The following is a 13,665-nucleotide window of genomic DNA, read 5'->3' as shown; positions in this document are numbered from 1 at the left end:
CCAATAAATTCACTAAAATGATGATTCATCAGCACTCATCATTTTCTGGGCAGCTGCCCCAGGCTGGGTTCCACACCACATTTCACAAGGTGCTTTCAATGGCAAGAAGAGATTTAATGTGAGGATTTTTACAGGTGCAGGAGGAGGCAGTTCTACAGGGGTTACAATACACACAAGCAATAGGATGGGGAATTTGAAGACAAGCCAGGGTCACTGTATGGGCATGATTCCAACAGCATGGTCGGGTTCCTGCTCCTCTTCTTCAACAGAAACATTCTCAGGGCCTGCTCTCAGTCCCATAGCCTGCAAGAAACAGAGAACCCACACATGTAATTTTCAACTGCTAAAGGAAGAGTTTCATTCAGAAAACATGATATTCACCTGAACTTGGATTAACACTGTTACTTTGATATCATAAGTCAAGAAGATGTCTGAAATATCTTCAAAGGGGTGCATACAGTCTGAATTGCTTTGTTAGTGTGTCTATCCCAGCCTCAGCAGCAGGGCCTGCTCCCTGATGAAGTACACAAAGAATGTTTTATAGGGTATCTACAAAAAAAAAAACCCAAAAAACAACAACAACAAAAAAAAAAAAACAAACACACCAAACCACTGGGAACCCCCAGGAAAGATTGTGCTGGTCTCCAATAGACCTACAGAAAAGCAAGGACCTTTCCTATATTCCTTTCTGGTAGCAGAGTCATTGCCCTCATCAACATAGAAACAACCCGCACAGGTCTTTGTGGTACAACTAAATCCAGAAAACAGAGTATGCAATTTAAGAAATGGAATATTACAGTCAAACACACTGATACTGCTCATTAAACCTTGCTTGGGCTGGATGAGAAGTCCAATCCCCAATCCCAGAGTTATAAACCAGAGGCTCTGAGCACAGCAGGGCCCCAGCACGCACCTGGAGTCAGGGCAGGAAGGCCCCAGCAGGGCCCTTGTGGGCCCCCTCGGTGCTCTGGTGTGCCTGGAGAACGGTCACGGCTTCCTCGATCTGCCAACAGAGCACAAGGGGAGGAGTGGAGCTGCTCCAGGGAAAACTGCACCAGGAGCTCAACACTGCAGGTCCCCCCAGACCCGCTCTCAAAAGGTAAAGGACTCAAATAATTACAAAATCCAAGCCTGCTCCTTCTGCAGGAGACTGATCAGCCCAAAGAGCTTTTCTGTCTCTTACCAAGGGAAATTCTGAGGCATCTCTCCTTTATTATCAAGTCAGAACTTGCTAGACAGAAGGCAGATTTCACAGGTAAAGCTACACCTGACACCACCCAGCAGAGCCCAGGCTCCTCAAAAACACAGCAGTGGAGGGGTGAAAGCAGCTCCTGTCTCCAAGGAGCAACAAAAAGATGCAGTCAACTCGCTCCAACTACTTTGATGGGAACCAAACCTAAATATTTACCAGAATTAAGAAGGAAACTGCAGAAATACTGCAGAGAGGCAGCAGTTTGCCTGGTTTCTGTTCTGAGGAAAGAGCTGCTTCCATGTAGAGATACCACCCTGCTTCTCCCCTCTTGCTTCCCAGCCACCTCCAAACCACCCTCAAGCTCGGTCTGTGCTATCAGGGAGCTGCTTCCAGCTTGTCCTTCTGCTGAGGGCAAGCAGACATCCAGGCACTGGGTGTGGTGACATCAACCTGGGGCTCCTTTTTCACTTGAAAATAAAAAAACCAGCAGCTGCTTGCTCTTCCCACAGTGATCAGTGTGCTGGGCTGTGCTCCCTTCCCTTGCAGCAGCAGGAAATCAGCCCTTTGGAAAGGGATTTGTCTGGGCACTGAGTGTCCTACCTTGGAGCGCAGGGAGTCTGGGGACTCCAGGAGCAGCAGCAGCTCAGAGTTGTCAATCTCCAGCAGCATCCCAGTGATCTTGCCAGCCAGTGAGGGATGCATCACATGGATCAGAGGGTAGAGGCGCTCACCTGCTCCAAACAGCAGCCAGGGCATGAGAAACATGCAAGCCCCCAGCATTTTCTAACCCACTGCAAGCCCTCCTCAGCCTAACTGGGACACAAGGGTGGTGATGGTGGTGGGAAAACCACTGCTCACAGGCAGAGCTGCTCCAGCACGTCTCAGCCACAGGAAGCTGCTGGGTGAAGTCAGCAGCAGGCACCTGCAGTGGGCACAGGGCAGTGGAGCTGGGCACTCCTGCCCACCCCTGCACAGTTTCTGCAGTTTTCTCCTGGGAGCAAAGGGCTGGTCTGTTGTAGCTATGATATTTTCTGAAAAAATCTTTTCTTTAGGATTTTTCCTCCTGAGAAGCTGAAAGGCCTCAGGAACAAAATGTAAACATTGATTATCTGCGGCTGTGAAATGCAACAGGTGGATCTGTGATTGGTCTCATGTGGATGTTTCTAATTAATGGCCAGTCACTGTCCAGCTGTTGGGACTGTCTCTGTCAGTCACAAGCCTTTGTTATCATTCATCTTCTATTCTTAGCTGGCCTTCTGATGAAATCCTTTCTTCTATTCTTTCAGTATAGTTTTAATAACATATATATCATAAAATAATAAATCAGCCTTCTGAAACATGGAGTCAGATCCTCATCTCTTCCCTCATCCTAAGATCCCTGAGAACACCACAGTCTGTGACCTGCTGTGCTTTGGCCAGACCAAGTGATGCTGTCCCACACCAGGGCACTGCCTGCTCCACCACAAAACACCTGAAACCCAAGGGCTGTGTGGCACAGCTGACCTCAACCCCCATGGCCACAAGCTGTTCATCACTGCAGGATGGCTCAGAGCTCAGGGGAATGGCAAATGCCCTGGCAGCACAGGCAGGCTGGATGGAGCTCTGCCTCTCTGCAAAGCTTCACCAGACACTTCTCACTGTCAGGCAGCTCATGCAGACAGGGAGTGGCTTTATTGCTCCCATCCACTTCCAACACAAACTGAATTTATTATTATTTTTCTTTAAGCAGCATAATATCAGAGCAATCCCACAAAGCCTTGCAGCTTCTCCCAGCAGTTAATTCTGCCCTGGTGCATGCAAGCCCATGTGCCCCAGGGGCCCTGCAGCTGGACCTGCTCCAGCAGAGCAGCCTGGCACCCACCTATCATTTGCTTCTGCTCCTGAGGAGGGGCTGCTGCAAGCAAGGATGCTGTCAGTGGCTCCTGCCCCTGGACATGCACAGCAGGTTCTCCCACCTGGGGGGAAAAAACAGGGAAGAACAGCAATCAAAGGCTGGAAGGGATGTGAGTTACTTGAATTGCAGGAATGGTGCTCACTACCAACCGCAACGGGGCATTTCAGCCTTCCAAGATGCATTGTCTGTTTGTATTCAAACAGCAGCTTGCAGAAAAGCTGGAATCAAGCATTGGAGCTATGTGGCTGCTGGATCCACAGCCCTACTCACAGAGCATGGGGATCCCTGGGCTCAGCAGTCACATTATCCCAGAGCAGGAATGTCACATTTTGACGGCTGCAGAGCACTGACCTGTGGGGCCAGCATGGGTGGCATGTGCCCCATGGGCTGCATGTTCCTGGCAGAGGAGGAGTACTTGTACTGCTGGGCTCCCCTTGGCAGGGCAGATGAGGAGGGCACCCGGGTGCTCACTGTCTGTGTCCCGATGTTGACTGCAGTGGGGACAAGAACATTTGTGAGGAGGGGTCCTTAAGTGCATGCCTGTGCCAAGGAGGCTGAAGGCACAAGGACAGCGTGCTTGTTTGAAGGGTCTGAAACGTCCTACAGGGGCTCAAAGCAGCCCCCAGGTGAAAGGGAGCTCCCCCAGGACAGGCAGGCGCTGCTGCCCTTGGGGTGGGGTGCTCTGGTGTTGTGCAGGGGGCAGGAGAGCTGGCAAAGGCACCCACAGCTCGTCAGCCCTCCTGCAGAAACCCATCAGCAGCCAGAGAAGGGGAACAGCACTGGGCAGGGTGGGCTGTGAGAGCCTTGTCTGCCTGCCCATCCTGAAGGGAGGAGAAGGCAGAGAAATGAGAGGACAATGACAAAAGGAGAGGGGACAAGCCACAGACAGCCCTCCTGGTCCCACTGCACACTTCAGGAATTAGACACTCAGTGTCTACAATCCCATGAAGATGGGAAGGCTGTAGGCAGTCACTGCCCCAGATGGCATGTGTGGAGGGGACACCCCAAGAGCCAGGGCCAGCCTCAGCACAGCCAGGCACTGGGGATGCCAGCAAGGTCTGGTTCTCAGCTCCAAACCCCTCTAACATCAGGCTTGGCATTGGCAGCAGTTCAGCCTGTAAGATCCCTTCCTGCTCCCCAAAGATCCTTTCCCACCCCCTGCCTTTGTCCAAGCACCAAGCCCAGGGGCTGTGGCTGAATCACCATCTGCTTTAAGGATCGTATTCAAAAAGACGAATCTGCACATCAGAAACCTGTCCCATTACCTCAAAGATCCCAACCTTCCCCAAAAGTTACATAGCTCCTACAGACATTGCCCCAACTCCATCCCACCATGAGCAACCTCACAAACCAATCCATCCTACTGGGGACCTGAGCTCACAGTAAGCACCCCAGCCACCCTGGAGATTCCACGGGGGTCCTTCCCCCACTCACCCACTCTCTGGGCCTGGGGGGGCACTCGGGGCACCTGGGTGGAGGCCTGTCTGGTGGTGCTGATGTTGGACAGCAGGCGCCGGGGCGGCACCGCAGCCCTCAGGATGGGGGTGGCTTCAGGGTACACTGCTGCAGAGAGAGAGAGAATACACACCATGGAACTGCTGGGTAGTAGAGGCATGGAAGGAGACGTGGGGAGAGTGGCTGTGGCTGGGGACAGTTCAGGAGCACCTCACCTCTGGCGTCCCTACCAACATCTCACCTCCCAGTGCCCATCACCGTGACCCTGCACCGAATCCTGCACACTTTTCCCAAGATAAACCCCCATGGTTACACACTCCCGGCTGCTTTTAAAGCCCCTCAGTCCCTGGCTGAGCCCAGATGGTGCCAAGAGCCCCCAGGGAGAGGCAGGCAGACTCACAGGGAGGCCGGGAGGGCTGTGCACTCCAGCGAGTGGCAGGGCGGACTGGGACTACAGGGCTGGGGCCATAGAAGGCAGCTCTGGTTTGTGGCTGGGGAAGAAGAACACATCCAACGTGACTGAGGAGCTGAGCCAAGCCAGAACTAACCCAGAGCCTCTTGGTGGCTGCTGCACACAGACAGACAAGCCAAAACCATGCTCTGCAGGCTGCCAGAGCACTTTAAAGACCGACCTCCAGCCCTGCTGTCAGCATGCCCTCCAGCAGCTCTGCTTCATGGCTCCTCAGGAGCTTCTGCCCCTCTGTAACCCTTCTCCCTTGCTCTCCATGCTTCCCTCCCACCAAACTCCTCCTGCCTTCCTTCCCTAGCAGTAACTGTGAAATCCCCAGCCCATTTCCTGCAGCACCTGCACCCCACTCAGCAGATCCCACTGGCTCCACAGGGCATGCCTGTCACAGACATCTTTTATGAAAAATCCTTTCCTTAGGATTTTTCCTCCTCAGAAGCTGAGAGACCTCAGGAACAAAATGTAAGCAATGGTTATCTGCTGCTGTGGAATGCAACAGGTGCATCTGTGATTGGTCTCATGTGGTTGTTCCTAATTAATGGCCAATCACAGTCAGCTGGCTCAGACTCTCTCTCTGAGCTACAAACTTTTATCATTCTTTCTTCTTCTATTCCTAGCTAGCCTTCTGATGAAATCTTTTCTTCTATTCTTTTAGTACAGTTTTAATATAATATATATAATAAAATAATAAATCAGCCTTCTGAAACATGGAGTCAGATCCTCATCCTCAGACCCCCATGAACACAGTCACAGTGTGCCCAGATCTGCACAACCCAAGCTCTGCTCCTCAGCCCCCTCCAGGACAAATTTGGGTCCCCGTGCAAGGCTGCCACTGGGGAGCAGGACTCACCTGAGGCATGGGGGGTAGGAAGTACCCCTGGGGGGTCTGGAAAGAGCCCAGGAGAGGGCCAGGCAGGGCCCTCATGGTGGCCAGCCTCTGCATGTACTGGTTGGTGAGGATGGCTTTGCGCTCCTCCTTCCGCTGCGCCAGCGCCACGTAGAGAGGCTTGGTGCTGACAATGCGCCCGTTCATCTCTGTCACCGCCTTGGTGGCCTCCTCTGGGGAGGAAAAACATACAAACCCAAAGCCTTTGCTGCGGCCACCCTCTGTCATCACCTAAAACAGGAGGAGAACAAGACAGCTCAGTCCACAGATTGCTGCAGCATCCACAGAACAGCATGGGGTGTTTGTGTGTGTGTGTGATCCAGCCACAGGCACCCCATTTCAGCCCCCACACCCAGGGTGGGATGGATGGGACTGCACCTCTCCCACAAACAGGTTTCTCTGGGGAAGGGCAGGATTTGCTCAGGCAGTAGGTTTGAGAAATGAAGGTGGCAGAGTCTGGACCAGCCTGGGATCGGGAGCCTGTGATCATCTGGGGGGAATCTGTGCCTCAGCCTCATAGGACCCAAGGGCCAGAAATGTTCTGGTGCTGAATGCTGCAGGAGCCAGCAAGGGATGGGGATCAGTGGGACTCTGACAAGTGCCCTGACAAGGGCCAGGCAGCATCTGTCCCTGGCAGGTTACAGGTAGCTGACTTTAAAGCCAGACCATCCCTTACATGTTGCCTTCCAGAGAACCCTGACACCAGTGCCAGTGGAAAGAGTGACACATCCATGATGCTTCCAAAAGGCCAAACACCAGCCTGTCACCCCCTGTCCTGAGAGAGGTGGCTTGTGGGTCATTTTCATTGTACCACTGTCACAGAGCAGCTGGGCAATATTCAGAATGTTGCAGCTTTAAGGCCCCATATACCTGGCACCTCACCAGGGCTGGGGTAACTCAACAAAGCTACAAAATATTTGCTCCTCAGGACAATGTGAGGTCAAGCAGCACATCCCTTACACCTGGCTTGAGATCCAAGCCATCAGCAGGGAAGTATAATTCAACAGGATAATAACCCCTACCCATCCCCAGGGGCTGAGTGCACTGGTTTACTGACCCCAGGAGCTCCAATCCCTCACCTTGGCACTGGTGATAGTGCCATAGGGTGAAAACTCCTTCCTCAGCCTCTCGTCATCTATTCCATCATCCAAGTTCTTCACATACAGGTTGACCCCCTGCACACAGGTGAAAATAAAAGCAGCTTGGCATACCAAAATTTGCAGCAGTTTGTCACACTGGATGCTCATTTCAGCAGCAGCTCAGCTGGAGGGTGGGACATCCCACAGAGACATCCCCCGCAGGAGCAGTGACACAGAGAAGGGCCAGGATTGTGCATAAACTCCACTTGAAATAGATCCCAAGTGAAGAGGACACCCACACCATCAATGGGAACCTGCTGAACCTCATGAAGCTGTCTCATTTCCAGACCAATATTTCTGGAAACTAGCAGACCTATGTGTTCACCTCCCAACACCATCCTGGGTTTAAGTCTCTCCCCTTTCCTGATGTTGCTTCCCAGGACATTCCCATGCAGTGACTGACCCCTCATTGCAGGAGGTGCCCACCATGCTGCTCTGCTCTGGAGAGCTCTGTGCTGCCCCAAGCTGTGTCCCTGTTGCAGACCTGCAGGATGGAGCCCCCTGCTCTCCCTTACCTGGTACCTGCTGACCCTCTCTTGCTTCATCTGCTCGAATTTCCTCTTGAGCTCGCTCTGGCGCTCCAGCCGCTTCTGGGCGCGGCCCACGTACAGCACCCGCCCGTTGAGCTCCTTCCCGTTCATGTCAGCCACGGCCTGCCAGGGAGGGAAGGGTCTCAGACAGCGGGGAGCCCCTGGCCACAGCTCTGCTCTCACCCACCACCCCAGGGCAGCCCCAGCATGAGCAGAGACCCGCTCCCCTTGCCAGCTCCTGCCCAGTGCCAGCTCCCAGACAGGCACAAAGCTGGGCCCTACAGCTCCCTCTGAGGAGAGGTGGGGACATCACCAGGTGACAGTCCCAGGAGAGAGATGAGCAGTGAGGAGCCTCTTGCCTTCTGGGCTTCCTCGTGCTTCTCAAAGTTGACGAACCCGAAGCCCTTTGAGCGGCCAGTGCTGTCCATCATGACCTTGACACTCAAGGTTTTTCCTGCAGCAGGGAAGGAAAGCTCAGTCTGAGGGGTGCCCAGCGAGGGGGGGCTGCCAGCGTGCAGAACTGTGCTGGGAACCACCAGGAGACACCAGCCCAGCAAGGACACTGGGCAGCCAGGGCAGCTGGAAGAGCCCAGCAGGACAGACAGCTGGATCCCCATGGGGCAGGGACAGCAGGCTGCAAGGTTTGGTGAGGGTTATACCTCCAACCCAGGCTGCTGCTCTCATTGCCCTGGGCTCTTCAGCCCCTCCAGCCAGTGCAGGGAGTTCCTTTGGCTAGAAAATTTCATCTCCTTTACACATTAACACAGATTGGGTTCATATGACAGATAACCACAAGTTACTTGGGATGGCACTGACCAAGTATGGCCCATGGATTGGCACAACACTAAAACCCATCACAAGATGCATCCTCCAGTAGTGGACTAAACTGAAAAGCCTGTTTTCCTTACATTCAGACTCAGCAATTCTTATTCCCAGGGTTCCTGTAACCCCACAGTATGCAATAACAAGACAACTTAAAAAAAACTATCCAAGAAAGAAAAAAAGTACTTTTTTCAAGACAGTACCAGTACAAGTTCTCCTCTGTCACAGCAGGGAAGCACATATAACATCCTGACAAATTAAGTGACTGCAGTCCTTTTATGTGGGGGATGTTTAAACAAGTCCCATCTCACAAGAAAAGGGGCTACTATTCCAGCCAAGCACTCCCCCCACTTCCTTTTAGGCTGCCCCAACTCCAGTTTTTCAGACACGAGGATATTTCAACAACGCACTCACCAAACTTGGAGAATATTTCCCTCAGTCTGTCATCATCCATGTCATCCCCAAAGTTTTTGATGTAGACATTGGTGAATTCTATTGCCCTAGCCCCAACCTCTGCCTCACGCTCTTTGCGGGATTTGAAGTGTCCAACAAACCTGTGGGAAGGAAGGAAAGGGTCTCAAACCCTGTATGTCCCCTGCAGAGGGAAGATGGACTCAGGCACACCTGTCTCAGTGCAGGCCAAGAGAGATCCCATCACCTCAGGCCATGCTTTGCTCACCCACAGACTCACCATGAGTTTCACATACTGCACCTTCAGCATGTCTCACTCTGGTGTCCATATACCCAAACTCCCCATTGCCACTGCCACAAGCAGGGATTTGTCACCCCAGGAGACATCAAAAGGCTTCAAAAGGATGCCACCACCACAAAAGACCCCAAAGGACACCACCAAGTGCCAGCTCTGTTCCTCCAAAGTGATCTCCAACACTCTGGGCAGCCCTTGCCTCTGTGGGATGTAGAATGAGGTGATGCAATGCCAACAGAGAGAGGAACAACAGCAAAACCTCTTCCTGCCCAGATTATCTGATGGCAACAGCCAAGATCAAGGACCAGCTCCGCTTTGTGGGCACTCATTACACCTCCTCAGCAATAAAACCCAGCCTGGGGCTGGACTCCTTCCCCACCATCTGGGAGCAGCTCCAAACCACTATCACACTTCCCCCAGCACCCACCACAAGTGACTCACTGTCCCAGAGAGCTACCATGCCCAGCAGGGATGGAAAAGGGAAGAACACAGAGCAGCAGGAAGGGGATGCCTGAGCAGGGCATGCTTTTACTGCCAATAGTGGACCATGGCAAGGGAGGAGCAGAGCCAAGTGAAGAGCCCAGACTCCTCTCTCTGGCACTTACACCTTCCTGTCATTGAGCAACATCCCATTCATGGTCTCAATGGCCCGAATTGCTGCCTCATGCGTCTCAAAGTGGACAAAGCCATAGCCACGGGATCCATTTTCATCACAAACCACCTGCAAACACAGCATGAAGGGCAAAGGAAAGAGACAGACACTGTTTTTCTCCATGTTTGTACATGAGTGCATCCCAGGAAAACCCAGCCCCATTTCCCAGGGGCATTTTCCCTCCCTGACATCCTGCTCCCACTGCAGCTGAGCTCTTTTGGGATGTTGGCAGCAGGTCAGGGAGGTGGGCAATCCAGGACCAGATCCATGCTGCTTTATATGATACCCAGGAACTTATGGCTCCCCAAGACCCACTGGTGACTGAACTGGAGCAGAATGGCATATAACATCCCTGTGCAGGAACTGGGGGAAAAGCCCCCATTCTGAGGGGAAACATAGCAAAGCCTTTCAGCTTCAAATCAGCTGGGAATTTAATAGAGATGTTGTGGGAAGTGAAATGAGAAAGGGAATTCCTGCTGGCTGGAGCATGCTTCCAGGGCTGAGGCAGCTCTGCAGCAAGTCCTCTCCTGCAGGGCACACCTACCTTGCATGACAGGATGTTTCCAAAGGTAGAGAATGTGTCATACAGGGCTTTGTTATCAATGGAGTCATCCAGGTTCTTGATGAAGACGTTTCCAACCCCTGATTTCCTGAGCCCGGGGTCCCGTTGGGACCACATGATGCGGATGGGTCGGCCTTTGATCACCTCGAAGTTCATGGTGTCCAGGGCTCGCTCAGCTGGCAAAGGAGGGGGAGGAGAGGGGAGTAACACACACAGATCTGCCTCACATTCTGCAGCAGCTGAGATGGGCACAGGAACCGGGGACAGGGGCTTGTTGAGCTAAATGGGACAGGCAGCTCTGCCTCCCCACCCCTCCAGCCACACCACTCTTGGACTAATTACTTCTTTTCTCTCCAAAGGCACGCCTGACTACCAAGGATCAACCATTTCACAACAAGCTCCAGTCTGGCAGATGCCCAGCTAATTTACCCAGTAACGATTTTGGTCTCTAGGGCAACTAAATCAACACCTTCCCATCATTACAGCCTCACTTCAGTGTGGAACACCTTCCAATTACAGCACTGTGTCATGGCAATGCCTGCCAGGGGAGCGGCTCACTTTACAATGTGAGCCAGTTGGGAGCTGGGTACCCCAGGGGAAGGGCAGAAGGGGTTTTGGTGCCCTTCTCTGATGGAGAAGGAGGAGGGAGGCCACTCCTGCGAGTCACCTTCAACCCCTCACCAGAGCCCAACAGCTGCATCCTTTCCCAGATGCTAAGAAGAGATGGAAGCAGGATGGGTCACCATCAGAGAGAAGGCTGGGGTTGGTTATAACCAAGCCCCAACAGCAATGCAGCCATTCAGACAACTGCTCCCCCCTCTCCCAAGGCCCACCCAAGTCCCTACTGTGAGGCAGCTCCTCAGAGCTGCATGAGGAAGGAACCTACCATCCACAGGCTGCTGGAAGTTGATGTAGGCATAGCCCAGCGAGCGGCGCGTGGCCACGTCCCGGCACACCCGGATGGACATGATGGGCCCAGCAGGGGAGAACTTCTCATACAGCATGGCTTCTGTCACATCTGGGTGCAGGTCTCCCACGTAGAGAGAGGCTAAGGGATAGCCAGGGCCACTGGCATTCATGGTCACCCACAGAGCTCAGCTGCAGGAGGAGACAGACCCGAGGCTGCAGGGCACAGGTTTCAGATTGCCTGTGCAATCACAGGCCCGCACTGGGGCTGGCCCCATTGTAGCAGCACAAGTCAGAGCAATGCCCTCCCCTTCCCATTCCACTAGGATCAGGAATGCCCCATGGAAGCTGCAATATCAAAACTTCCCAGGACATAATTTTGGTGCAAAAGTTGAGCTGGAGTGGTCTGCACCTCACAGCCCTTACACATGCTAGAAGGATGCACTACACACTACACACAGAGAGACTTGCTCCTTAAAGCACTCAAACCCCAAGAGGAATAAAATGGAGTTTAATTTCTCAGAAGGTTAACAGCCCTTCTCCACCAGAGACCTCCATTTTAACTCCTTAATGGCTCCCTCCAGCTGGGGCAAACCCAAGGACTGGGAGTTTGATGCCAGGGAGCAGAAGGGCAGCCCACTGCTCCCTGCAAACAACTCCATCTCTAACAAGGCAGACACAGGGTTTTAGCCACCCCTTCCTAGTTTCTCAGCTTGTTGACTACTGTTTCCATAGCAGGCATTTTGATGCTCAGTCTCTGCCTGGTTTCAGTTGAGTATAAAGTTCTGTGTGAAGACAACAGTCAGTGCTTGAGACCCCGGGCTACTGCCTAGGAACATAGAAATGCAGGTCCTGCCCCAAAAGTGTATAAATCCATCCTTAGGGCTCTTACCTTAAAGCTCAAAACTCCTGAGATAATTGTTTGGACACCTATAGATACCCAAAATTAATACACATATATAGGAGAGGTGCATCGAGCAACCCCCGGCCAAAGGCAAATCCCCACGGTGGAGCCGCGCACCGGCTCCGTGACACAGCCCCGCTCCTCGCACCGCCCAGAGACCCCCCAAAACCAAACCCAGGGTAACAGAGCAGCCCCAGCGTCCCTCCAGAGCCAGCAGGGCACGGAGGGAAGGGAGCTCAAACGGGGAGGAGGCTGCCGGAGCGACGATGCGGGGAGCGGCCGGTCAGAGGCGGCACAGCCCCGCCGGGAGCCCCGGGCAGCGCACAGCGCGGCCCGCCCGCCCGCCCCGGAGAAACAGCCCCGGTAGCGGAGCTGGGCGCTGGGAGCCGGCCCCGCACTCACACCGAGCGCCCGCCGAGGCAGCACCGCTCCACTGCGGCCACCGGCACCGAGCGCCTCTTCTGCGGCGGCCCCGGGGGCGGGACGGGACCTCCGCCCACCGCCCCACCCCGGCCAGGTGCGGAGCGGACACCCCGCGGGCAGGGCAGGGCAGGGCACGGCGGCCCCCGTGGAGCCGAGGGCTCAGGGGTTCAGCAGGTGCAATGCAGCTCCTCATCTTTGCAAATCGCAGCTCCTGCGCATCTCGTGCCTTCCCAAAGGGGAATTGCGCTGCGTGTCACCCTGGAACTCTGACAGCGCGTCCCACCCACGCGCTTTTAGGAAATTGCATTCACCTTCCGACATGTAATTCTCTGAAGTGAAGGAGTTCAGGCAGGAGCCGTACACAGCTGGGTTACAAACCCCTCATCACCGGGTGCTCATGCATTTCTGAATTCCACAGTAGGACCCAACAGAGAGCCAGGGAATATGGCCTCAGCTATCATCACTCTAGTCCGTTTGGCCCAGGGGCTCTGTGAGCTCCCTTTCACCCACTGAGATCGCACCCCAGCTGTTCTGTGATTGTGCTGCTGAAACGCCGGATGAAAGCACACAGGAACCTCCAGCCGCAGGCCGTGCAATTCCAAAGCAGCTCCCCTGGCATCCGGCTCCACCCATCCTGCACCCTCGGAAGGGTCAGCGGCGAGGCAATCACAACCACCACCTTCATAAAAGCCTTCTGGTGGTTTCCCACACCAAGAGGCCTCACCCGAAGATCAGATCAGCATCAAGAATGAGAAGCTGCAGCAGCAACAGTTGGATGAGTCAAACATGTTGAGTGCACCTGGACTCTTACTGTGGCTGGGCCAGCTGCAGTGTCCTTTCCCACAAAGACAGAATTAAATAAAAAATGGAGACACCCCCTCAACTCATCAGTGCTGCAGAGCAACCTCCTCAGCTCACGATTTCCCCAAAAGAGACAGCCAGGATGAGAGATGTTATGTGAAAGGACTGAGACAGGAGGTGGTCTCTGAACAAGAACAGCTAGCAGATGCAGGGATTTTTCTTCTCAGAGCTGACAATGCCATCAGCATGAATCAGACTGGGAGCTGGTGCACACTATAAAATAATTTGTGTTTTATATGTGGTATGTGCATACATTTAGGTACGTCC

General features: G+C 53.6%; 1 protein-coding gene across 1 annotated transcript; it reads right to left on the bottom strand.

Moving 5' to 3' along the window:
- Positions 1 to 91: 91 nt before the first annotated feature.
- On the bottom strand, positions 92 to 12,567 carry PABPC1L (poly(A) binding protein cytoplasmic 1 like). Its single transcript, XM_064729825.1, has 17 exons — positions 12,517 to 12,567; positions 12,103 to 12,140; positions 11,191 to 11,402; positions 10,287 to 10,480; positions 9,696 to 9,811; positions 8,799 to 8,938; positions 7,922 to 8,016; positions 7,548 to 7,685; positions 6,973 to 7,068; positions 5,858 to 6,124; positions 4,942 to 5,032; positions 4,521 to 4,649; positions 3,438 to 3,577; positions 3,054 to 3,147; positions 1,793 to 1,923; positions 914 to 1,003; positions 92 to 303 (listed from the first exon to the last, which is right to left on the bottom strand). The coding sequence occupies exons 3-16, from the start codon at positions 11,381 to 11,383 to the stop codon at positions 920 to 922; spliced, it is 1,908 nt and encodes a 635-aa protein (XP_064585895.1). The 5' UTR covers positions 11,384 to 11,402; positions 12,103 to 12,140; positions 12,517 to 12,567; the 3' UTR covers positions 92 to 303; positions 914 to 919.
- Positions 12,568 to 13,665: the final 1,098 nt, after the last annotated feature.

The sequence above is a fragment of the Zonotrichia leucophrys genome, chromosome 20 (genome assembly GCF_028769735.1).
Source record: "Zonotrichia leucophrys gambelii isolate GWCS_2022_RI chromosome 20, RI_Zleu_2.0, whole genome shotgun sequence".
Taxonomy (NCBI): Eukaryota; Metazoa; Chordata; class Aves; order Passeriformes; family Passerellidae; genus Zonotrichia; species Zonotrichia leucophrys.
This window is presented reverse-complemented; position numbering and strand designations above follow the sequence as displayed.